The sequence below is a fragment of the Rhododendron vialii genome, chromosome 12a (genome assembly GCF_030253575.1).
Source record: "Rhododendron vialii isolate Sample 1 chromosome 12a, ASM3025357v1".
In the NCBI taxonomy this organism is placed as follows: Eukaryota; Viridiplantae; Streptophyta; class Magnoliopsida; order Ericales; family Ericaceae; genus Rhododendron; species Rhododendron vialii.
In genome coordinates this window covers 25,821,881-25,846,049 of record NC_080568.1, presented here as the reverse complement: position 1 = coordinate 25,846,049, position 24,169 = coordinate 25,821,881, and the positions used below count along the sequence as shown (strand labels likewise).

The 24,169-nt window shown below is 39.6% G+C and overlaps 2 protein-coding genes across 2 annotated transcripts; one reads left to right on the top strand and one right to left on the bottom strand.

The window, feature by feature from the left end:
• The first annotated feature begins 799 nt into the window (after positions 1–799).
• Positions 800–6,747, top strand: LOC131310899 (exonuclease 1). The gene is made up of 11 exons (XM_058338157.1): positions 800–967; positions 1,125–1,161; positions 1,242–1,416; positions 1,501–1,579; positions 2,474–2,518; positions 2,709–2,858; positions 2,972–3,086; positions 3,384–3,484; positions 5,114–5,211; positions 5,313–5,405; positions 6,358–6,747. The coding sequence occupies exons 1-11, from the start codon at positions 890–892 to the stop codon at positions 6,602–6,604; spliced, it is 1,218 nt and encodes a 405-aa protein (XP_058194140.1). The 5' UTR covers positions 800–889; the 3' UTR covers positions 6,605–6,747.
• A 1,341-nt stretch (positions 6,748–8,088) lies between these two features.
• Positions 8,089–23,787, bottom strand: LOC131310898 (actin-interacting protein 1-2-like). The gene is made up of 6 exons (XM_058338156.1): positions 23,153–23,787; positions 20,428–20,589; positions 17,502–17,688; positions 15,469–15,891; positions 10,052–10,459; positions 8,089–8,704 (listed from the first exon to the last, which is right to left on the bottom strand). Exons 1-6 carry the CDS (start codon positions 23,545–23,547, stop codon positions 8,447–8,449), a joined length of 1,833 nt encoding a protein of 610 aa, XP_058194139.1. The 5' UTR covers positions 23,548–23,787; the 3' UTR covers positions 8,089–8,446.
• Between the last annotated feature and the right edge of the window lie 382 nt (positions 23,788–24,169).

The window sequence follows — 24,169 nt, the reverse complement described above, 5'->3', positions numbered from 1 at the left end:
TTCCCTTGTTTGGTTTGAGAGACAAAGTGTAAGAAAATAGAAAAACAAATAATTAAGCTCAATAACTTTTCCTAATCACTACTCCCTCCATCCCTATTTAATAATTACTGATCATTTTTTAATTTCGTGTCACTTTTTTATTGATTATATATTATAATTTATAATATTTTATGTGATTTAAAAAATATTATCTTATAAAATTAATTGAGATCTATCAAATAAGATTTATATTGAATATAAAATTTATTATTAATTTAAAGATATAAATAATTTTTTTATCCAGTTATGACAGAACGAAGGACTATTAAATGAAAACGGATGGAGTATTTGATTGAAAATTGTCAACCAGGCCTTCGGTTTTCATCCTTAATTATTTCAATAATTCTTTAATCACAAACACTTACACATATTCACATTTTTTGGTGGGGTTCATACACACTGGAAGTGTAGTGTGTGCGGGTCCCAATGTGGATGTGAGTGAGATTTGTATGAATGTTTGTGTAAGTGTTTGTGGTTGCAGAATGATTGTAATTATTTTCTTTTTAAATATGCCGTAAATCTAATTAATATAGGAGTATTAAAAAGTGTTAAACACGCGCCCGCCCTCACGATGCGTGCTTGGTAAAACCGGGCCGGAATGTTGCGGGAATCACAGTACCCAAAATTTCAAACCTTGTTTCGCGGAAAAAATATACAGATCAATTATTCCCGCCATTTTCTCTGCTCAACAAAACCCTTCTCTCTCTCTCTCTCTCTCTCTCTCTCTCTCTATCTATCTATCTCTCTCATTCCCCATTCTTCATCAAACCCAGAAATTGTCAACTACACACACAAGACACCTTCATATATCTATAGTTGTGGAACAAGCACAAAAGGTGGGTAATAAGAAATGGGTATCAAAGACCTTCTCAGGTTCATGAAACCCTATATCGAACCCATTCACATCAAGAAGTATGCCGGCAAGCGCGTAAAATACCCCCCTCACCTACCTCTAATTTCATATCAATCTACATATACACATACATTGTTTTGTATAAGTATTTTTTTTTTATAAGCAAATTGTTTTGTACAAGTATTAGGCATTTGTTTTTCTTCAATCTCATATTTTTTGCAACTATTATCAGGTGGGTATTGATGCTTACTCATGGCTTCACAAAGGAGGTATGATTCTGAAAGTGCAAATGGTAGCTGTTGTGTACTTTTCTATCTGGGGTGAACTAAAATTACTGTGAAATCAACAGCATATTCATGTAGCATGGAGATTTGCCTCAATACGGAGGGCGACAAGAAATTTCAATACTTGAACTACTTTATGCACCGAATCAATCTGCTTCGCCACCACAACATTGTTCCAGTTGTTGTTTTCGATGGTGGGGATATTTCGTGCAAGGACGCTACAGGGCAGGAGCGAAGCAGGTATGTTATTACTTTGTGTATTTTTGAGGCTCCACCCAATTAGTATTTTGTTGGAAGGATAAGAACTAATGTTAGTTTATATAGGAAAAGGAAAGCTAACCTAGATTTGGCGATGGAGAAGCTCAAGGAAGGTAATCGTAATGCCGCCTCTGAGCTCTTCCAGGTATTATCTAATTTTATCCCCTTTGTGATTTGCATTGTTGGCTTATCCTCGTTGGCCTAGCTTATGTCTACGTGAATTTGTATGGTGTTAATGGAGGCAGGTTAGACTTGTGAATGTTGGTTAAAATCCTGTGTTTTTTTTTTTTCACCCTTTTATCCTGCGTTCCAAAATTTGGCATGAACCGATGTCTATTCGGTATTTGTAATCGTGAGTAAAATTTGCCAGCTCAATATTTCAACAACTACGATTTTCTGGACCAGACTCTAGAGTTTCTAATTTTTTCATTGATACATTCTGCTCATTTCATCTGATGTGATGACAAAGTCATAGCAGCGGCTCAGGCTACAAGCAAAATAAAAAATAAGGCCTATCGTAAAGGTTCATTTAACAGTCCGAGCCTTTGCCAAGGAAAAAATTATTTTGCCAAGTCAAATGAAGCTATTGATCCGTGTCCATTCCATAGTTGTTGGATCAAGAGAAAAGAGTCCCGGGACTAGCAACTTTACATAAAGATAACTCTTCTATAGAGTTCATTAATATCCGAGCTCATTTGCTTACCCCCATCTATTTGAATGATCGGTCTCAACTCGGGATGAAGACCTGGTAATAGACACAATACCATCCATTTTGGTTCTATTAATTGAATAAATGCTTAGCTAATTGCATGCGTCTAACCAAAAAAGCCTTTCTTGTTCCAATTTTTCGAACAGCCAACTTGTTCCTATCTTAAAATTTACATTCTTCCTTCTTTTTTTGTCTTCTGATTTGAAGGAGTGAACTTCTCATTTCCTTTTTGTATGTCTAGAACATATGACTATGGATTCTTTTGTACCGTATACAAATTCTTTAAAGAATCAATCACCAATGCTCACTTTTCTGCTTTTTCACATGTAGAGGGCAGTGAGTATCACACCATCCATGGCATACCAACTGATCCAGGTAACAAATTGCCACTCTTTCTTCGCTATTTGCACCTAAAAGTTCTAAATTTGACAAGTTACATAATATGACATTCATTGAGCATTTCATTTGCTTATATCTTTGTTGCCTGAGTTCTGTGCTTCAATGTCCTTTTATTTCTGTTATTTTGTAGTTTTATCTCTGATTCTCTCAAGTCGTGAGTTTTCAGATCCTAAGATCAGAGGACATTGAATTTGTAGTAGCTCCATATGAGGCTGATGCACAGTTAGCATACTTGTCCAGCCTCGAACCAGAAAATGGTGGAATCATAGCAGTGATTTCAGAGGACAGTGATCTACTGGCATATGGTTGTCCAGCTGTAAGAACTTATACCAAACCTTGACACAAAGTCACTAATGGATGGAGGTTTACCGTTCTCATGACGACTTGATTTTCCACTTTTATTAATATATTTTGCTTGGTTGCTAGCAGATTGTTTTCAAAATGGACCGTTATGGCAATGGTGAAGAGATACTACTACACAAGGTCTTTGAGTCTGCAACTTGTGTGCCATCCTTCCGACATTTTGATAAAGAACTATTCATAGGTGATGTGAGTCAGTATATGTTTAGTTTACAATGTTTAAAACTGTTTCCTGGGGGAAGCAAAATTTATTCACCATTGCACTGTATGAAACCAAGGTCGTTAGGCTCTTGTATATGACTGAACGGGGGCCGGCATACTCATCTAAGTCATCTGTGCCCAACTCCATTGTTTGTAGCTAAATGACAGTGAAACCAGAAACATTACAAACAAGCCTCAATCTTTTTTCTTTTTAAGTTACATCTTTATATGAACTCAACTGATTTGAGATAGAGGAACTAATCTTCTAGTATCCTCACAGGCATGTGCGTCTTAGCGGGCTGTGATTTCCTTCCATCAGTTCCTGGAATTGGGATTGCAAAGGCTTATTCTCTGGTTTCAAAGTACCGGGACTTAGACCGTGTAAGAGTGTTTTGCCTACCTCTCTCAAATTTTGTATTGCTTTCACTTTGTTTCTTTTGTGAGATATGTAGGCAAGAAGATATATAACTAGGAAAAATGTGCTTAGGACCATTGTAATAGTCATGCCCCAAACAAGAAACATTGGCATGTGACAACACACAGGGCCGGCCCAAGGTATTTGGGTGCCCAAGGCCTGCTCTAAGAATAGTGCCCTAAACGCTTGACAATTTTTACGGGGAAAAAAAAAACAGTCAGAGAAAGCCAAAACTATAGTATTAAATCCCCTTGACTAATACATATATATATATTTCAAAATTTGAAATTTCCCTTCAAAACAATTTTAATTCCGATACTTGCTGCCCACGTGTTGCTTTCACGTGCAACCACTCTGTGAGCAAGTGGAACAGGTGGAGTAGAGGGCTTTATAGGTGAGCACTTTGCCAATTGAGCCTCTGCTCTGTCAATGTGGGACAAACAAGTTGCAAAACAAAGCCTCCCACCTTCCCACATCGTTAGTTGAAGGAAGCAATCTTTTATAAGTATAAAGTCCTACTGCCTCAGTACCAATGCTCTAGAGACTGGGCCTTGCTTCTGAAACTTGGACTGGGCCTTTCCTAAAAAGAGTCCTACCCAACCCAAATACTAAAAAAAATTGGGGTGCCCCAAAAATTGGGCATTTTGGAGATGCCCAAGGCCCAGGCCTTGTGCCTGGGCCTGACCTGACGACACATGCACCTATGACGTAGTTAACATCCGAACTAACTTTTCAACAGAATTTTTTTCTCAATCCACAATGTTTCAAGCGGCCAACATGCAAAATATTTGTCAAAACCAGAAAGCACAACCCATGGTCAGTTTTTGTCAAAAGTGGCAAATTAAATTCTATTGTAACAGACAAAAACAACCAAAACATAGGGGCTGGCAATCACCTCATTATGTCATGCTGAACCTTCCATGAAAGAGGGAGGGAGAAAGTAAGCTAAACAAGAACCCTACTCATTGTACTCAGGAAACAAAAAAACCAAACCAAAGCAAAATCACAGAAGAAAGTTCAAGACAAGCACAGTAACCAATTAAACTGAGGATTCTCTTTATACCTAAGTTATCAAATGTGGTAAACAGCTGCTGCTAGAGAGCCTGTACACAGAACTAGTTACGGAGCTCCTTCTACAGTGAATATTAGCCCATTCTAACTCATGATACCACTGCCCATGTCTTCTGCAAATATGGCCGTTACTAATCAAATTGGACCAGACAGATTTTGAGAAGCTGCAGTTGGAAAAATTCATAATCGCTGGATTCTTCAGCTTGACCACAAAGCACACACAACTCAATCCCCAAAGTTTCCAAGCTATACGTTGTTGCTAGTCTCCTAAAGCACCAAAGCCACTTATTACAAGCCCCTTTGGGCACCCTCCTTGTTAAACAGGAAACATGAAAGGAGGAGCTTTATCCCTAACGTCTCTAATAGCATTTCCAGAAGATTTGTAGAGTAAATCCCAGTAGGGGCTGCGATCCACTGATTCACCCATGCTGTGTGTATAGTTGTTACATGCATTTACTAGTTTGCTGAAAAATCCCAAAGATACTATAATGTACAGTATACTGATGCTTGTGGCTTATTTACAGGTTTTATCCATGTTAAAGTTTGAGAAGGGCAGGCAAATGCCCGAAGACTATCCAGAATCCTTCAGAAAAGCAGTTGCAGTTTTCCAGCATGCTCGAATGTCTGTAACTTGTTAACATCATCCATAAAAGAAAACCTCCTACCTATTTCGTTCCATCATTTTGCTTATACCTAATGGCTTGTGCTTTAAATTATCCACAGTTATGATGCTGACTCTGAGAGCCTCAAGCACATGATACCTCTTCCGGAAAAGCTTTTGCAGTCTCTGGATGGGGACCTTGATTTCCTGGGCCCGTATCCTTTCATTTTATCTTAGTTTTTCATCCGAAATTCGTTTGCTGCAACTTGTTTATCTGATTACCATTTGTTTATTTATATTCTCCCTATTTTGAACTTGGGTATAGAACCACTAAGGAAACGGCAAAAAATATTAGGTTCTCTTTGGAAAAGTTTTTATTTCTAGTTTTTTGTTTTTGTTTCCAATATTTTCTAAAACCGGTATCACAAACATGTTTGTCTTACTGTTTTTTTTTTCACAAAATACATAATCAGTTCCACTAGTTTACGAAAATTCTAGAAACACGAAAATTGCGTTTTTATTTGATTTGAAAACACTTTCGGCAGCCCAAAAAACAAATAAACAAAAATTATTATGGGAAAAGGACATGTTTTTTGTTTTTATTTTTTAATAAATAAACTCATTTCTTGTTTTTCGTCATAAATGAAAAACAAAAAACTAACAACTTTACCAAACAGAGCCTTAACATTCTTGTTTTTGGTTAGTTATACGGGGGTAAAAGGAATAGAAAGAGAATAAACGAAAACTAATTTCTACAGAAGTCAGAATGGGAAAAGGAAAAGAAAATCCTACTGGTTGGATTGCTCATGTGTCGGGTTGGATGGTATGAGTTTGTCAAATGCTCGACAAGCTGCTATTTTAGCGGAGCATAACTTACGTTTGTCAACCAAGTTTGGTCAGTGGTTGTGACATAATTGGGTAGGGGTGAGAAACGTTTCTGCGTTTACTTTCGTTTCTCATCTTCCCTTGTTTCCTTCCACATCTTCCAAACACACCGTGAGGGAATTATGCGAAGTCTATTTGATGGTTTTAATACTGGCACTTCATTTGTTAAGACGTCTGTAATAGTAATCCTTGTTTCACAGCTTCAGAGCTAAGAATTTTGTGATATCTTGGGGACGTTAGAGAACACAATATTTTCAGTTCTTTCTCCTTGACTAAAATTAGAGGAATCCCACCATCAATAGCAGCTGCAATTGCCAAAGGTAACTTGGATCCAACTACCATGGAGGCCTTTGATCACTTCCCAAGTTCAAGACCTCATATGAATCCTTCTTCGAAAATTCATGCTTTTGGTACGCTATTGAGACAGGAGGCCACTGCCGTTTCTAAATCAGAGTCCTGCTTTTCCATTATTTCCTCTCACAAAACAGGAAAAGAAAAAAGTAAAGGCAAGTTCTTTAAACCCACCTGATAATATGCAGCATCGTAACTGTTGCACCAATTCTCAGATGTTGAGGCACAGCTCAGTGGTTGACCTTGCTCCCTTGGAGCTCCTCCATCTACCAGGTTGGGAGTTGAACTCCCACCTATTTGTATAGTTGTATACGTGCATGTGCATATGCATACCAATGTAGCCTTGGAACTGAAACGCAGGTTACTCAATTTTGCAGTTATGGGGAAGAAGGTCACGGTGGAGAAAAGCAATTACTTCAATGAAGCTACAGAGCTGGAGAAGCTAGTATGCCCTTTGAAAACTCCATTTACTGAAGAAAATAAGGCAAGTAGTGACAAAATCCCATTAAAAATGCCTGAAAACAACCCATTCAGAAAAAGAAAATATGCTGAAGTTCAGTTGGATGAGTTGGAGATTGTTGCCGAACAAGTTTCGGTGGCTACGGAGCTTGAGCAGTCGGGAATCTCATTCATGACTCCAGAATCACAGCAGAGCGTAGACTCTAAGCCTATAAGGGCGAGTGACAGGTCGGGAATCTCATTCATGACTCCAGAATCACATCCGAGCGTAGAAAAAAGTAAAGGCAAGTTCTCTAAACCCACCTGATAATATGCAGCTTAGAAACTGTTGCACCAATTATCAGATGATGAGGCATAGCTCTGTGGTTGAGCTTGCTCCCTTGGAGCTCCTCCATCTACCAGGTCAGGAGTTGAACTCCCACCTATTTGTATAGTTGTATGTGTATATACATACCAATGTAGCCTTGGAACTGAAACACAGGTACTCAATTTTGCAGTAATGGGGAAGAAAGCCATGGTGGATAAAAGCAACTACTTCAATGAAGCTACAGAGCTGGAGACGCTAGTATGCCCTTTGAAAACTCCATCTACTCGAGAAAATAAGGCTAGTGACAAAATCCCATTAAAGGTGCCTGAAAACAACCCATTCAGAAAAAGAAAATATGCTGAAGCTCAGTTGGATGAGTTGGAGATTGTTACCGAACAAGTTTCGGTGGTTACCCAGCTTGAGAGGTCGGGAATCTCATTCGTGACTCCAGAATCACAGCAGAGCGTAGATTCTAAGCCCATAGGGGCGAGTGACAGGTTGGGAATCTCATTTGTGACTCCAGAATCACATCAGACTGTAGATTCTAAGCCTCTAAGGGCGAGTGACGGGAAAAAGGTGAAAAATGAGAAGCTGAAGAGAAGCAATTGCCAAGGTTTGGAAAGCAAGAAGGGCAGTATTTTAAATTTCTTTTCTAGAGTGTCATTTTTCAAATGATTACGGTACCTATTATTTATTGCTGAGTCTTAGAAACTTAGCCCCTCATGTAAACTGAACTCCGATTTCTTATATTCACGAGTTCAGCGAAACAGATAACATGAGTGTCAAGCTTTTAATCTGCATTCTATGGTTTAACGGGCTGGGATGCAAAAACTGGAGGTAATATCAAAGGCGGATTATGAATCCAAGATCCAGAATTCAGAGAAAATGCAGGAAAATGATCCAAACATGATTTTCAAACAAACGAGAAGGAATACAATGTCATTGGCAAAAGGTTAGTGCCAGCTATACAAACATAGCTTCACACAGCACGCTGCGACCGGTTGTGGTCTTTTCATATGAAAGCAACACTCACCATTGTGGCTCATAATTGAAAAAATGCTATGGCCATATTATTCTGGATGAGTAATTTTTACAGAATATAATCGTAAATCATTTCCTCAACAAACAATCCCATTCTAAGAAAACAAACTATTCAACAGATTCACCACTGAATTGCAAACTAAATGCAAATCAAACCAAACCCATCAGAACCTAATTGTAACAAGAGTTGTTTTTTACCTCATTCGTCTAACACTATTCTGGGGTCAACTTCCATAAGCGAATGCAAGCGTCTTCACCAGAACTCACCACACTGCACTCATCACTGAAAGCCAATCCATAAACCCCACCCAAGTGAGCCCCCTTGATGGTTATACGATTTGATGCTGGCTTGTCGACCTCATATATAATTACACACGTGTCGAGGGACCCGGTGGCAACCATGCTGCTATCAGGAGACCAAGCCATGCAGTTTATGCGTGCAGTGTGGTACAACATGTTCTTAAGCTTCACCTGCAAAACAATTTGTCGAAAATAAGACATCATATTCGATGATCGATCACTATGTCAAGAACAAAGAGTGAAGATGCCCTCCACCCGTTAAATAAAAGACTATCTTGGCAGTAACCAGTACGTGCCTAGATCCAGTGGCAGGTTGTGGGGTCTACTAGACAACATGGTTTATTGCCAATCAAAACACACGGACACACACAGAGGAGGCACTGCCCCACACAAACTGATTTAATGTAAAGAATCTAAGTTGCCAAGCCCAAAATATTCCCTCACAAGGAAGATGTGGGATCAACCGCAAATGGAAGTAGAGATGTTTGTGGCACCCTATACCGTCCATTATCACCACTACAGGAGCAACAAGTTCCAAATTTTTGATCAGCTTATTTAGTGTTCGTTCCAGGAAAATGCTACTTACATCAGTTCCATCTTGGTGTGGCATCCCTTGGGTATGTTCCTGTAGGGATGAGAGTTACTTCAGGGTTGGTATGGGGCAAGAGTAAGGAAAGGAGAAGGAAGATTTGGACTGTGATTCCACTTTTATTGATGTGGATTATTGAGAGAGGGAGCGGAAGATGAAACATTTTGATGCGGATTATTGAGAGAGAGAGCGGAAGATGAAACATTTTGATGTTACTGAGAGCTCCATGTATAGGCTGAAACGACTTTTTGGTAATAGTTCGTACAGTTGGAGTCGAGGGAGAGTAACCCCACTCCTGGTTAATTTTATGATTTGATCCTTTTGATACAGACACTGGTATATAGGGTCTTCTTGTTTTTCGACGTCCTCTTTGTACAGGGGTGCCATCCTGTTTATGCCTTCTTTCTAATGTACTTTCATTGATACAAGGAAAAAAAAAAAAAAAATTTAGTTAGCCTCCACAGGATGAGTTTTGTAGTCATGACCTATGACACGGTCCTGACCAATATCTGATTGAAATTTTCGTTCCATAAGCCAAACGAACAGCAATTGTCTATTGCAGCAAGGTCCAAGTGTTACTCGTGGCATGATGTCTCTAAATGTCATATGTTCCTCATAGTTACACGAAAAGATTGAGTAATGCCTTACTCCTTGCTTATATCACCAAAGCAGATACTCGTAAACTAATGGAATTAACACTTACGATTATAGCATACTTTTCAGCCAATCAGACAAAGCAAGGGTATTGGACCATTTCTGTATGTTTAAATTCTCCTTTTATCTTCCACTGTACATCCATCTTACGTCTTTTTGCAAAAATGAATCATATTTGCGGCTAAAATGATCTTAAATGCCAGAAACTGATACTCAATACTTCACATTCAATTCACAGATGACCTGGATTCTAGAGAAAATTATTTATCAAGTACCTCTCGGGAGAGACGATCCCAGACGACTGCTTCTCGATTGACATCTCCTGATGCAAACATAGAGAAATCTGGAGAGTATCGAATGACAGAAATAGCACCCCTATGTTTTTCAAGTATTGCCTCTTCTGTAAGAGTGTCACCATTGATAGAAAATACGTGAAGTTTGCCATCTTGGCCACCCACTATGGCTTCACTTCCATCTGGTGCCATTACACATGCTGTCACAGTAAATTCAAGGTTAGTTGTTGAGAGGATTTTCGCACCACTTAGAAGGACAACTCCTGAATCAACTGAAACCAAGGCCAGTTCAGGAGAACCAATGGCAAGGCTCAAGTCCTTTGGCTGACTGCCAATATCAACAGAATCAGCATCTCCACATTCATCGCCAAGTAGAGAATTTCTCCACACCTGAGTATCAAAAGAGAAGCAAAGAAAACAAAACAAATTAAAAGATACCACAAACAAAACAAAAAAGGAAAGAAAAAACCCATCAGCACAAGGCTGCATTTGGCAGGGCTTCGCACATATTTTTATCTTGCAGCACTAAAGCACTGTTAATTAGAACATGATGGGTAAACCCTAAACATAATGATGCTTGTGGGCCCCACGCATCATCTGAGTTTGGGGTACTTCATTTGACACTTTATGAAGTATCACCAGCTCTGCTGCTGTTAAGATATTGTGCCATACTTACATCATCAACATATACAACCAACAAAATATTCTCCATACTTTAAGTTGATCAATACATAACAGTAAAAACTTCTATAGTAGATGCCACCTTCCCACATGTAATTTCACCGTTAATTAACTTCCTAACCCAAAATCTAAACTACAGGTAAGTTGATATTACTGATTAATTCTTAGGAGGTTTTATACTACATCTGTAGTATTTTATGTGTGAATACCTATAATGTCATCAGTTTGGAATTTAACAATGGAGAATAGTCATGTATGACAAACATTACCCTATCAGATATCTTTTTTTTTATAAGTAAATAATTATATTAAAGAAGGCATTAAGGGAATGCGAATGCCACGCGTATAAAAAAAAAAGACCCCCAGCACAAAAAGGCCCTATACACCACCATGTGAGTTAAGCAACTCAAACCAATCTAGAAAATAATCAAGGAAAGGATTGCATTCTCCCTTGTCCCAACTATACAAATTACTAACCAAACTTTTTAATTTTGAACAAAGGCTTTTCAACCTCTTCGAAGCATCTCGAATTCCTCTCAAGCCAAATAGTCCACATCAAACAAAGAGGAATCATAGCCCATACACGCTTCTTCTTCTTACCCACTCTAGCACCCCTCCAAGTTATTAAAAGCTCCATAACATTCCTCAACATAACCCATTGTAACCCAAACCAGGATAACACCACAAACCAAAGATCCCATGCCACCGAGCAATGGATGAGAAGATGATTCATCGTCTCAGCATCCTTTTTGCTGCATACAATACCAATTAACAATAATTCTCCGTCTACGAATCAAATTATCGATAGTAAGAATTTTGCTTTGAGCCGCACACCAAACAAAAAAACCCACTTTCAACGGTGCTTTTGTTTTCCAAATCGCTTGCCGCGGAAGGCTGGAGATACCACTCCCCCATAGCGCTTGATAATAAGATTTCACTTGGAGAATACCTGATTTAGATAGATTCCAACGCAGCTCATCCTCTCCTTCACCTATTCCTCGCATACCGTACACTCTAGAGAATAGAGCCATCAAAGCTTCCTCCTCCCGATCTCAAACATGTCTACGCAAGCGAATATCCCAAAACATAGCCCCATCGTGGAGAAGATAATCAAAGACTGTTGCATCCCTTCCACAAGCCAGGCTATAAATACTTGGAAAAGCCACCCGCAAGCTCACTTCCCCACACCACACATGGTCCCAAAACTTCACCCTTCGCCCCTCGCCAACTGCCGTATGAGTATAATTTACAAAGGCTTTCCATCCATTCATGATACCCCTCCACAACCCCACCCCATAAGGCAAGTTCACATTATGGGAAGACCATCCACCCCATTCACATCCATTCTTCGCTACAACAACTTTCCTCCACCATCTCTCTCTTTCACATGCAAACCTCCATAGCCATTTCCCCAAAAGAGCTTGATTGAACAGCTTTAAACTTCTCACTCCCAATCCTCCTCGAACAGGAGTACACACCGTATCCTAATCAACTAGATGATACTTAAACTCTTTCCCCACTCCTCCCCCACAGAATGTCTCTTTATATTTTCTCCAACCGCTTAACAACCAAAACCGAAACCGGAATAACAAACAGAGACATAAAATAAGCGGGCAAGCTAGAAAGCATACTTTTGATAAGAGTCAATCTACCACCATTTGGAATATATTGACGCTTCCATCCCGTTAACCTCTTATGAAATCTTTCAACAACAGAGTCCTACACTGGCTTTGATTTAAAATAAGAGCCCAACAGCATGCCCGGATACAACACCGGCAAAGACGCCACCCTACGACCCAAAATCTGAGCAAGTGCATCAATATCATCAACTACCCCAACCGGAATCATTTTCGATTTCCCCAAATTTACTTTAAGGTCAGACACCGCCTCAAAGCATAAAAGAACACATCGAAGGTAACCCACCTTTGTTGGCTCCGCATTGCAAAACAAAAGTGTGTTTAAAGAATATGAGAAACCATCATCCCCAAACCATCTGCTCTTCCCACCTCAAAACCGTGCAAAAAACCACCTTGCACTGCTTTCTGTATCAAACGGCTTAGAACCTCAATGACCAAAATAAATAGAAGAAAGGAGAGTGGATCACCCTGACACAAACCTCTGGAAGTCTGGAAAAAACCTGCTAGAGTCCCATTCACCAACACAAACATTCTAACCTCATATGCAGGCTTACCCTCCAAAACCCATCCTTTCCCTAACATAAAGCAAAAAATCCCAATTTACATTATCATACACCTTGATATCCAACTTACATACTAACCCCAGATTGCCAGACTTCAGTCTTGAATCCACTGTCCACACATTCATTTGCAACCAATACTGCATCGAGAATTTGCCTACCGTAGACAAAAGCATTTTGGGATTCCAATACAACCTTCCCACCACCTTCTTCAAACGGCCCGCCAACACTTTAGCTAACAATTTGTAAGCTCCACCCAATAGACTGATAGGTCTGAAATCTTGGATATCCTATACACCTCCCTTTTTAGGAATCAAAGCCACAAAAAAGCGTTCAAACTCCTTGCAAACTCACAATGCTCAAATACTGAAACATTCCCATCACTTCCACCCTCAGCGTCCCCCAACAATGTTGAAAAAAGGCCATCCACATACCATCCAAACCAGGCGCCTAATCCCCATTCATGGACTTTAAGGCAGCCACCACTTCCTCCTCATCAAACGGCCTCTCCAAACAGGAGGCATCCTCCACCGAGATTACATCAACACGAGGACGACGCACCCCTTCCTCCCTAAAAAGGTCTTCATAAAAGTTAGCAATACCACTTCTAATCTCCTCATCCCTTTCCAAAAGACAATCAACTATGATAATCTTGCCAATAAAGTTGTTTCTCCGATTACAATTGGTCATCCTGTGAAAGAGCCGAGTATTCCTCTCTCCCTCTTTTAACCACAAATTTCTAGACTTTTGCCTCCAACTGATTTCTTCAAATTTCGCAATTTTTCCGGCAATTTCTCTCAAAGTTTTCTCATCCTCCCTTATAACTCGGACTTGTTCCTTTGCATCCCACTGGCGTATATCATCAACAACCTTGGCTTTTCTGAACTCCAACCTCCCAAAGACCTCAGAATTCCACTTGCGCAAATCTGCTTTCAACATTTTAAGCTTCTTTGCCAAAACAAAGCTCAGCTTCCCCATCACCGAATAACTGGTCCACCATTCACCCACTTTTTCTACAAAACCCTCAAACAGTAACCACATATTTTCAAATCTGAAAGGGGTACCTTGTCGAATCCCCCCACTGTCAAGGAAGATAGGCATGTGATCTGAAATAGGCCTTGGAAGAGCAAACTGTGCCACATTCATAAAATGTTCCTCCCAAGAAGTAGAGAACAAGAAACGGTGAATGCGAGACATGCATCTATTTTCCTGAGCGCCAAACCAAGTGAAACTGCTCCCACTAAGCGGCGAGTCAACAGGCTCAGAGATAGAATTGCACCCCATTCTTTCATCCGGAAAACGAACAACATTAAAATTCCCCCCCCCCCCCCCCCCCCCCCGGGGCGCCCCATCTAAAAGCCACAGCTGAGAGCTCATCCCACAATTCTCTCCTATGGCGGTGGATCACGGGCCATAAACTCCCGAGAACTCCCTCCTAAAACCATCCACCACATTTTTGAACAAATGTGACGCTGAAAACATGCCAAACTCATCGTCAATTTTTTCCACCACCCTACTATCCCCCCTCGCCCCGAAGCCCCAACCGCGTTCAAATGGATCCAATCCACCTATCGACTTCCCCAAATCTCTTTCACCACCTCCGTAGTGGCCTCTTTTAGCTTAGTCTCTTGAAGACAAACCACATCCGCCCTCCAACCTTTAAGTAACACCTTCACTATCACCCTCTTGTCCCTCGCATTCAAACCTCTCACATTCTAACTAATTATTTTGATCTTCATAAAAAGATGAGAGATTAACCCCTTCTACTCCTCCACCACATCCCTTCCCATCCTCCTTGCGACCATCATAATTAATCGAACATTGTTCCCTACTTCCCATACTAGTCTTACTACTGCTTTTCTTTGCCTCTTTCACTGCTCCCTTCCTCCATTTTTCCTCAATATCAGATATCTAATCAAGCTGTACATCTACCCTCGTTACTAGTCACGTCTTCTACATGATTCATGAAGAACAAAGTTACATTAAGGGATCACAAATTCGTTCAGTTATTTTATTGGATTAGTAATCTCATTAGTCAAGTTGAACTTGCATACAACCTGCTACAAAGGTCAAGATGTAGGGTCGCTAATTAAGCAAATCTTAACTTTCCATAGAGGACACTAACCTAGAAGAGTTTGTCATGGAATTAAGAGAAACAAAATGTATGGCAAAGAAAATGAGACGGAAAGACAACCTTATATCATTCCTTTTCATACACCGCTAGATATGCACTCTTCGGACTAATAACATGATCTATTTCAAAGCCAGATACTAACACACACAACTTACAAGGGAACAGCTAGAATAAACAAAATATGAAAAGATAAAGCAGAGCATGCTTTTAGGGGTAAAAAGAATTCAAAAGCCTCAACACAATTGATATATTCCTCTTTGGATTGTAAGGAATGTGAAACATGTTTTTCCTTCACAAATATCTTCTTTGTGTTAATTCTGTAGATACTTCTTGAAGTGAAACATGCAATTTGAAGAAATAAGCACACATGTTTCAAGGAGTAGTTACCTTATTGTCAAATCCAGATGAAACAATCTCTTTGTCAACAGCTGCAAAACATTTGATTTGAGCATTCACCTTCCTTTCTAATTTACCACTGTATCCCATACCTTGGATCCATTTAACTATTAAACCATCATAACTGCTGGATAATATAATTTTTGGGTTGCTTCTGAGCACTGATAGTGACGTAATGTTCTTCATGTGTCCAGACAAGGGTAGTGGAGCTTTATCAGGATCACTTGCAGAGAATAAGCTAATTGTTCCACCAAGAGAAACAGTGACTAGATAAACATTCTGCCAAAGACACCCAACTAGCATGTCTTCAACTCCACCTGAGCCTGGACAAGTCAGCGTTTTCTTCACTGTTCCATTACCATCCTCAGAAATCTCCCATATTTTTGCTGTCTTGTCAGCAGACACAGTTAGCACCTGCAATTGATGAAGCACACTTAAATATTCGAACACCACCAATGCAATTGATGGAGCCTGTTTAGGGATTTGACTAATAAACTTAATTTAATTTTCGGTTTTACATATACCAGTCGGCTAATAGTATTATTCTAGCATATGAGCCCCCAACCTTCAAATGGCAGTGTATGCACTTAATGCTAACAAGAAAAAGGCAGTGCTCCTGGAAAGCAAAGCCACTTAAAGAATTCCCAAAAGCCCGTTCGACTCCTTATCTATTTATCAGGCTCCACCCCGTCTCCACTGGGTCTGTTCAAGAGCTCTACCAGCTAAGCTACCCTGACCAGTTTATTTTTCTTTGAAATAAGGGGTATCGTGTTCATAATGTTGTATCGAATGATCCCGGTTGGTTGCTTTATGTCCATATAATGCAGACAGCTTTGGTTACTGAAATTGAAGGAAATGCTCTTAAGAAAAGATACTAACAAGTGTTTTGTTAAATTGTGTCTTATTTACATTTGTATTAAGCTACTGTTATCCATTGAAATATTGAATGAGCTGAGCGTGTCTTGGAAAAATACTGAAGAATTTTGCGAGTGGAATAATTACCCATCCCCGAGTCTTTAGCCATAACCAGAATTAAAAACTGTGGAACAGCCAATAAATATTGGTTCCAATTTTACAGAGTATTTGTCATGCAACTTCACTTTGTGCTTGTTTAACTTAGATCGACCATTACAAATTTGAAGCCCTCTTCTTTACAGATTCAACAATTACCATCCTGTAGTGCTGTCTAAGGTTGCACACAATACCTGTGTCAACTCTCCAAATCAATACTAAACAATCATAATTAATTAACCAATCCCCTTGTCCTCTTCTATTTTCTTATCAATAAAACCTCCCTCATGCCTTGAGATTCTTCCCAAGCAAAACCATATCCAAGTAAATCAGCCATAAACCTAAATTGGCATAATCAGAGGAAAATATCTCCCTGACCCCTGTGAAGCAGAGGAACATTAAGAACCCCAAAAAAGTTGTTAGCCAAAAGAATCCAGTTACCTCCAACTCCAACACTATAGCAAATTATAACCCATTTCACTTTACAAACCTTAAAACTCTAGTCCTACCTTTTACGGCACTAACATACATGTTTTCTAGCACTACCCCACCTCAAAAGTCCAAATGTAGACAACATTATTACAGGTTCCTAATGGACGTTCTATATCAGATGACGAAGAGCGTGCACTATAAAAATCTAAGAGGCAGGCATGCACTATACAAACCTAAAGCAAACTTCAAATCATGGTTCAATGCCCAGTTCCCAGCGAAAAAGAAACATAACCATTTTTTACATACAGTCAGGCTTAGTCTGCCATACTAAGGGGGGAAATGAAGAAAAATCAATCCCATGTGTTTGCTTTTGTAAATAATCAATCCCATATTTCCTCACTCCTTCCCGCTCAGTTCCGTTAAAACCAATTCTTTTATGTAAGAATCTCCACGGTCATTGAGCATCCCAGAGGACAGATGTCCACAAAACCAAATTTGAACACATAGTAAAGCTAAAATTGAATTAAAAATTAGCTTGAGGGTTAAGCAGTTTGAGAGAGAATCAGGACAACCCTGATTACCTGTTTACCATCAGGACTCCAGCTAACAGCATAAATGCTTCCTTTATGACCATCATCTGAGGACAGCTCACCAATTCTTGCTCCAGTTTTTGCATCATATAAAATACCCGTCTTATCAGAGCTTACACTAATGAATTTGCCACCATCTGGAGAAAACCGTACACAATTGACGAAATTTGAATGGTCCCTGAAGATCATTATCACAACACATTTTGCTAAGTACACCGTACAGCTTTTGAAATGCAAGCTCAATTCTAATACATAGTGCATGTATATAACCCGACTTATATAACAGTCATTTTCCAGTTATTAAGTTACAACTCCTATGTCCATAACCAATGGGACATCTCATGGAGTTCAAAAGAGTGATCCTATTCGAACCCAATAAATTCTCTTTAGCCCCAGATTCTCGACACCCATATATCTTTTTTCATAATCCTTTAATGTCCTCATCTTCAACAAATTACAACCCTAATTTTCAGCTACACTAACCAACTAGCCACTACCATCAACTGCCCCAGCTCTTCCAGCCCCTATACCATCATGCTCGACACCTCAAATGAAAAAGTAATTAAGTTTTACTTTTTGTTTTGCTCAGCGAAAGTCAGCATTGTTAGACGTAGTTAGTGAGGTTTGAACCCCTGTCAAATGCATAGGAGCACATGGTGCCTACCACTTGGCTATCACTCCACTTGCAGTAATTTCTTTTACTTACATAAATCATTATGTGTTTTGCTGAGACTAACACACTCTATCAATGCTGGGTGGGGGGAAAATGAGAGATAGAGAGAGGGGGGGTGGGAATTCTGCCAAGTAAAGAGGAGGAGGGAGCTAACCGTAATTCGTTCTTTTAAGATTGAATTATCAAATAAAGAACGGAATCATCAAATAAGAACCAATTCACAAAATTACAAAAAACTAACGTAGTGAATTCCACCACACATACAAGTGAACAGTGGAAACCACCGAATCAGACCAGCTTTGGCAATCACCACTGTAATGCAAGGTGAGCCTGGGGCAGCAGTGCTGTCTTGCGGATGACTGGAGAGAAAAAACCTAAACTTAATTTTTTTGGAAAGGAGGGCCGTCTTGGGTGTAAGTTATAATTCAAAAATGGTTGTGTGAGAAATCTGGGGCTACAGAGAATATATTTAGGATCATATAGAATCCCTCAATTTTAAATGTTATCTAATTACGAACTTCAAAAAATGGGACCACTATCATCGGAATCTGCTCTCGGATCTGTGTTAAAATGTTACATGGACGCTTTAATTTCCCCTACTCAATATGTGTCCACCTAGTATGAAAACTGATTAACGAAACCGACTCCCAGCAAGCTGTAAATCTGATTCGGGAAGGAGCCCCTTCAATTGCCTGCAAAGAGCAGTCATCGAAGATGCTAAGTTTCTCATGGCCCGCACGAACTGCACACGGGAACACATCTATAGACAAGCTAATCAAAGCGCAGACCATTTGACAAGGCTTAGAGTGTAACACAATGAGGACCTCATTGTGTGTGTGGAATCTCCCCATGCGGAGGGGCTGGTTTAGCGATTAGCCCCCTGGGTTTGCTATTTATTTTGCTACTATGTTGTAGGAACAAATAAAAGAAACTGATATCACTAACGGGTATGTACCCAAACCGGTTCCAAATTAGGCACATGGATCCTCTATTTCTTCAAAAATGATGACGAAAAAGGAGCTCACGCTTGATAGTAAAGAACAATTCTACTCTCAGATGGAAGGAAGATTGAAGTCCCCCTGTAACTTCAAGTACATTCTTAAATAATACTCCATCCCATATAACTGTCAACCTTTTAAGTGGACATCCAGTAAATGCAGGTCTCATTAAAAAACTTGAAGATTTTCAACATTACCATTTATTATCTACTTTTAAAACTACTTGTAATCACTTACGAGGATTAGTTTGTGAAAATCTAAACACCTTTTCCTTTAACTTTTCAAAGAAATGTAATATTTTGGGACATCCCAAAATAGAAGAGTAGACTAGCAATATGGGACTGAGAGAGTAACAACTTATGTCCTCTTGGAATACTATTTACAAATATTAAAGATGTGTACACATATCTGTGTGCAACTTTGAACATATCAGTATGGGATAAGACAAGTTTTAGAAATGTCCAACGCTTAGACACATACTCTCACCCGATACACGCTAAGAAGCACGGACACGGATACAGGATACGGACACGAGACGGACACAGACACGTCATTCCTTCGAAAACTAGGACACGGACAAGTCAGGAACAAGTTAATGTAGGATGTAGGATGTATTTGTATTATAGAGGTACGTTATGAACTCATATAAAATCCGAAAACAAAATTTCTATCAAATTAAAAACAATACTATGAAGATACAAATCAACGGCCCGCATATATAATAAAGTATACATGAACTATAAACCTATGGAAAATTTCACTCTGGGCTGAGTTTTAAAAATTACATTTGAGCCTTTTAATATGTCCTTAGCATGTTCCAAGTTCCAAGAGTGTCGCCAATGCATCCTAGAGTATCATCAATGAGTCTAATTAAAAGAAAGTATAATAAAAAATTGGACAAGTATTTAGGCATGTCCTAGAAAGGTCCGGAGAGTGTCGTGTTGTGTCCGTGACCCAAACGCCTCGGACATGGATACGTGAGGCCGGTAGACATGTCTGTGCTTCTTAGGATACACCTACCAAGTCCATGTCAGTGTTGTAAAGGCACACTTTGGCACAAGCTTAAGCTTGAAGCATATTGAGGGGGATGCGGGGCACCACTGAGGCTAGGCAACATTAGTGAGCATTAATGTTTTCAATGCTCAAACATATGTAACGTAATAATACAGGTTTATGTAACTAGAAAGCAGAATTCTAAAGCCAGGATTAAATATCATGCAAAGAATTTCAACTTGACAAACCAAACCTGTGAGATAGCTTGAATTTGAACGGTGGACCTTCATAAAAGTTCACCAGGAAGTCCTCTCCACATGTGACAATGCGGAATGGCCTTGTTGGCTTAAATGCACAGCTCAGAACCCTTCTCGAATGGCCATCAAATTCTCCAACATTAGTTCCTGAGTCCCACCTATGGAAGATATTGTTCATTGGTAAAGATAGAAATACATTTGTTCGTAACATATGATAACATGTCACTCAGCATGTATGTCAACACATAACGGACATGAAACTGCTTTCATACAGGATTTGGATTAGAGAACCTAAATAAATCATTAAAATTTAAGCCGCCTATGTATTCCCTCCATTAGAAAAAATGCTTTCTCACGACGGCGAAGGTGTAACAACTATACTGCCAAATGTTCCTCAAATAAAAACAGCCAGGCCAGAAGATCCCAGGAGAATATTTTAAGACATGAGGTGTCCCCATTATCCTCGTATGTACGTATAGGCTTCTTTGCATAACTGGTGGTACCTGGAGGCTGGATCAGTTGTTAATAAACAACAACATAATTTTTCAGGTGAAGTCTTGCCATTCATATGAACAAAAAATAAGAACATAGTCCATCTAAAAGCTTTAACATTGTTGAACTTGAATACTTCCCCTAGAGTCGACCTCCACAGATAGAGAGAAAAATAGGTTACATGCTGATAAAGACAGAAGGAATCTACAATTCACAACAGCCCAGCCCTTTTAGGAATCATCCCTCCCTCCCAGTGGCAGAGTCAGGAATCCCATTCAGAGGGGCACTTTTTTACATAATAAAATTAAAATATAAAAAATAATAATAAGCACAAAAGTTCAAACATCCTCCATTAGGCTTATTCAAAATGCTTCTAAACAAAAATCTAAATATTCGTTGTTAAATTTTTTAAAATTGACCCTGACGAGTTTTCAATCTTGAGAAATCATCAATAGATCGCATGTCAAAAATAAATGTATCTAATTGATTGGAGAGTGCCATGAGCTCTACCAAAGAAAACTCTATAGGATAAAGCTCGACAAGGCGAATCAACTTTTTCTTCAAAAAGCTAGAAAATGAGTTGGACGGATTCAAACATGCCACACAAAGTAACCATTCGCTATTTGCCTCAATAAAACAAGCAGTTAATTCTTGAAGGAGCCCATTGATTTAGTTGGAAACCCACAACAATACAGTAAACAACAAGCTCAATACCCAAAATTTCCAATCCTTCTAACATTTTTTGAGTAGGTGTAAAAAATAATAATAATAATACCGGGCGGTTCAATGGACAACTATTTAGACACCTAAAAAAACACCTCATAGTTCCTGATCAAATTTTGATGATCCGAGCCGCTCAATGTGATCAGAACGTGATTTTAAGGGTACCCGCGAGAAATCAGTAAAAAAAAAATGACCGAAAAGGGCTTGATCTAAGTATTTTTAGCTTAAATTTAATGAATGGTTCAATTAAAAACTGCTTAAAACGAGCACTTCCCGGTCATTTTTTTCGGCTAATTTCTCGCTGGCACCCTTAAAATTATATTCTGCACATATTGAACGGTTCGGATCGTAAAAATTTGATCGGGAACTATGTGATTGAGATTTGGGGTGTTTTTTTAGGTGTCTAAATAGTTGTCCATTGAACCGTCCCGATTATAATAACAAAAGGTGATAAAATTCCGGGGGGGGGGGGGGGGGGGGGGGGATGGCCCCTGTCCTTAATTGGTTCCGTCCATTTAAGTCTCTAGATATCAATCATCAACTTTGGCAGGAGATATGGATAAGGACATACCATAGATGTCAAGCACTGGACAGTAGACCAATAGATGATCGATAATGATCAATAGATCTCGTGCAGAGATGTGTAGGAAACACCATTTACTCGTTTAGGGAGGTTTATCCGCACTATCAATGGTCAAATCCAAGTCCATTGTCCAGGCATTGATAGCTTCCTCGCAAGGTACCTACCCCAAATGCTCTTTTTGTTGAAATCCAACACAATACACCTTGCACCTTCCCTACGTGCTGATTTTGCCAGTACTCATAGCCTAATAATCATCCTCATTCCTTACCGTTGAGTCGTTGACCATATAGAATTCAGACAGAAGCTAAAAGAATGCAGACATTCCAATCACACATCATTTTTCAAGTGAAAAATTTTCCTTTCCTAAATGGCAATGATCTTACAGAACGCAATATTTTACTCTCCTTGTGATTGGAATTCGAAAACAATGCAATAATATAAAGTTAATGAGCATCTCTCTCTCTCTCTAGATTAACACCTTGGAAGAGGAGTTGAACTCTTGACCTCTTTTTTCTCCAGGCACCTAAGTGCACTCCGGATGCCGTTGGACCAATAGAATCTTGGCCTCTCTCACCACAGTTTTCCCACCAAAAGAAAGTTCATTTCCACAAACGTCATCTCTCACCAAAAAGGAACCTTTCAACATTAAGGTAAACCTTTCAAGATGTAATATTTCAGACGTGATATTGCGCACCCATATCGATCGTTTTTAGCCACATAATCAGATTCTAATCTGATCAAACGCAAAAATACGCGCAAAATCCATCTTTTACACTCATTGAAAAACCACCACATTTTGTACTTAAACTCAATTACACATCATTACCAGCCTATTTAAATACGTAGTACTATTAAATTCGCTCAATCCTAAAAATACACCGGAATTGAAATGAAACTTCGCCCAAAATTCAAATCCAACTCACATGAAAGCGCGAACCAACGACTTGCCCTTGCCGTCGCCGGAGGCCACGATCCGCATCCCGTCGGGCGACCACTGGAGATCGTCTATCCGGCCCGAGAGAACCCTAAACTCCTTCTTGAGCACGTGGTCGTAGTTGTGGGTGCCCCAGATCCTGACGGTCCCGGACACGTCGGCGGAGGCGATCCACTCGCCGTTGGGGGAGAAGCGGGCGACGGTGGCCTGGTAGGCGTGCTCGCCGTAGACGTGGACGTCGAGGGGGCGGTCGAGGTGGCGGATGATGACGGAGCGGCCGTTGCAGTAGAGGATGGTGTCGGACTTGGGGTGGCCGGAGATCAGGATCCCGCGGCCGCGCTCCGTCGACGGCACGCACGCGTAGGTCTCGGAGAGTTGAGCCATTGTTTTGCCTCGCCCTGTTTCACTCTCTTCGTTGTGTGTGTTCAAGTTTATAAGGGACGGGGAAATGGAAGCTTTTGATGATGTTGGGAGCACATGCCCCAAGTAAAAGCTGTAAAGGTGACTCGTCGTTGCGGGAAAAGGTTGTTTGGGATTCTGATTGATTCAGATCCTAAAAATATTCTCGTTTGGGATTGGCGTAATACTCCTCTCCCATTTTTAAGTTCCTCGCCCCATCATAATAGGATAGCAAGAGCATCCGCAACTAGAATAATTAAAATCGATAACTAAAATGTGTCACATCAATTTTTGATTATTTATTTAGTTCATAATTAAACTTAACAAACTTGACCTCCACATTGGTTATTTTTGTATCCCTATAAAAAAAACCCCACAATACACAATGCATTTATGTCCAATTGCAAATGAATTCCAATCACGCACCCGACCACACCGAGACGATTCTAATGTGAGGTGTTTTTTTAATTTTTTAGTTTTGAATTTAGTTATTAGGTTTGGTTATTAGGTTTTGGTTATTGGTAAAAGTTGTTAAGTTTGGTTATAAAATGGTTGGAATTTGGTTATTTGCTAAAGGACTTACTGTATAACTTTGTTTATTACAATG

Excerpts from the sequence above, each read along its gene's own strand:
- LOC131310898 (XM_058338156.1), bottom strand. The coding sequence starts at position 23,547 with ATGGCTCAACTCTCCGAGACCTACGCGTGCGTGCCGTCGACGGAGCGC. Across the intron at positions 17,689-20,427 it reads AAATTCAAGCTATCTCACAG|GGACCATTCAAATTTCGTCA; the intron begins GTTTGGTTTGTC and ends AATGATCTTCAG. Across the intron at positions 15,892-17,501 it reads GGAGTCCTGATGGTAAACAG|GTGCTAACTGTGTCTGCTGA; the intron begins GTAATCAGGGTT and ends CATCAATTGCAG.
- LOC131310899 (XM_058338157.1), top strand. The coding sequence starts at position 890 with ATGGGTATCAAAGACCTTCTCAGGTTCATGAAACCCTATATCGAACCC. Across the intron at positions 1,580-2,473 it reads CCGCCTCTGAGCTCTTCCAG|AGGGCAGTGAGTATCACACC; the intron begins GTATTATCTAAT and ends TTTCACATGTAG. Across the intron at positions 2,519-2,708 it reads TGGCATACCAACTGATCCAG|ATCCTAAGATCAGAGGACAT; the intron begins GTAACAAATTGC and ends GTGAGTTTTCAG.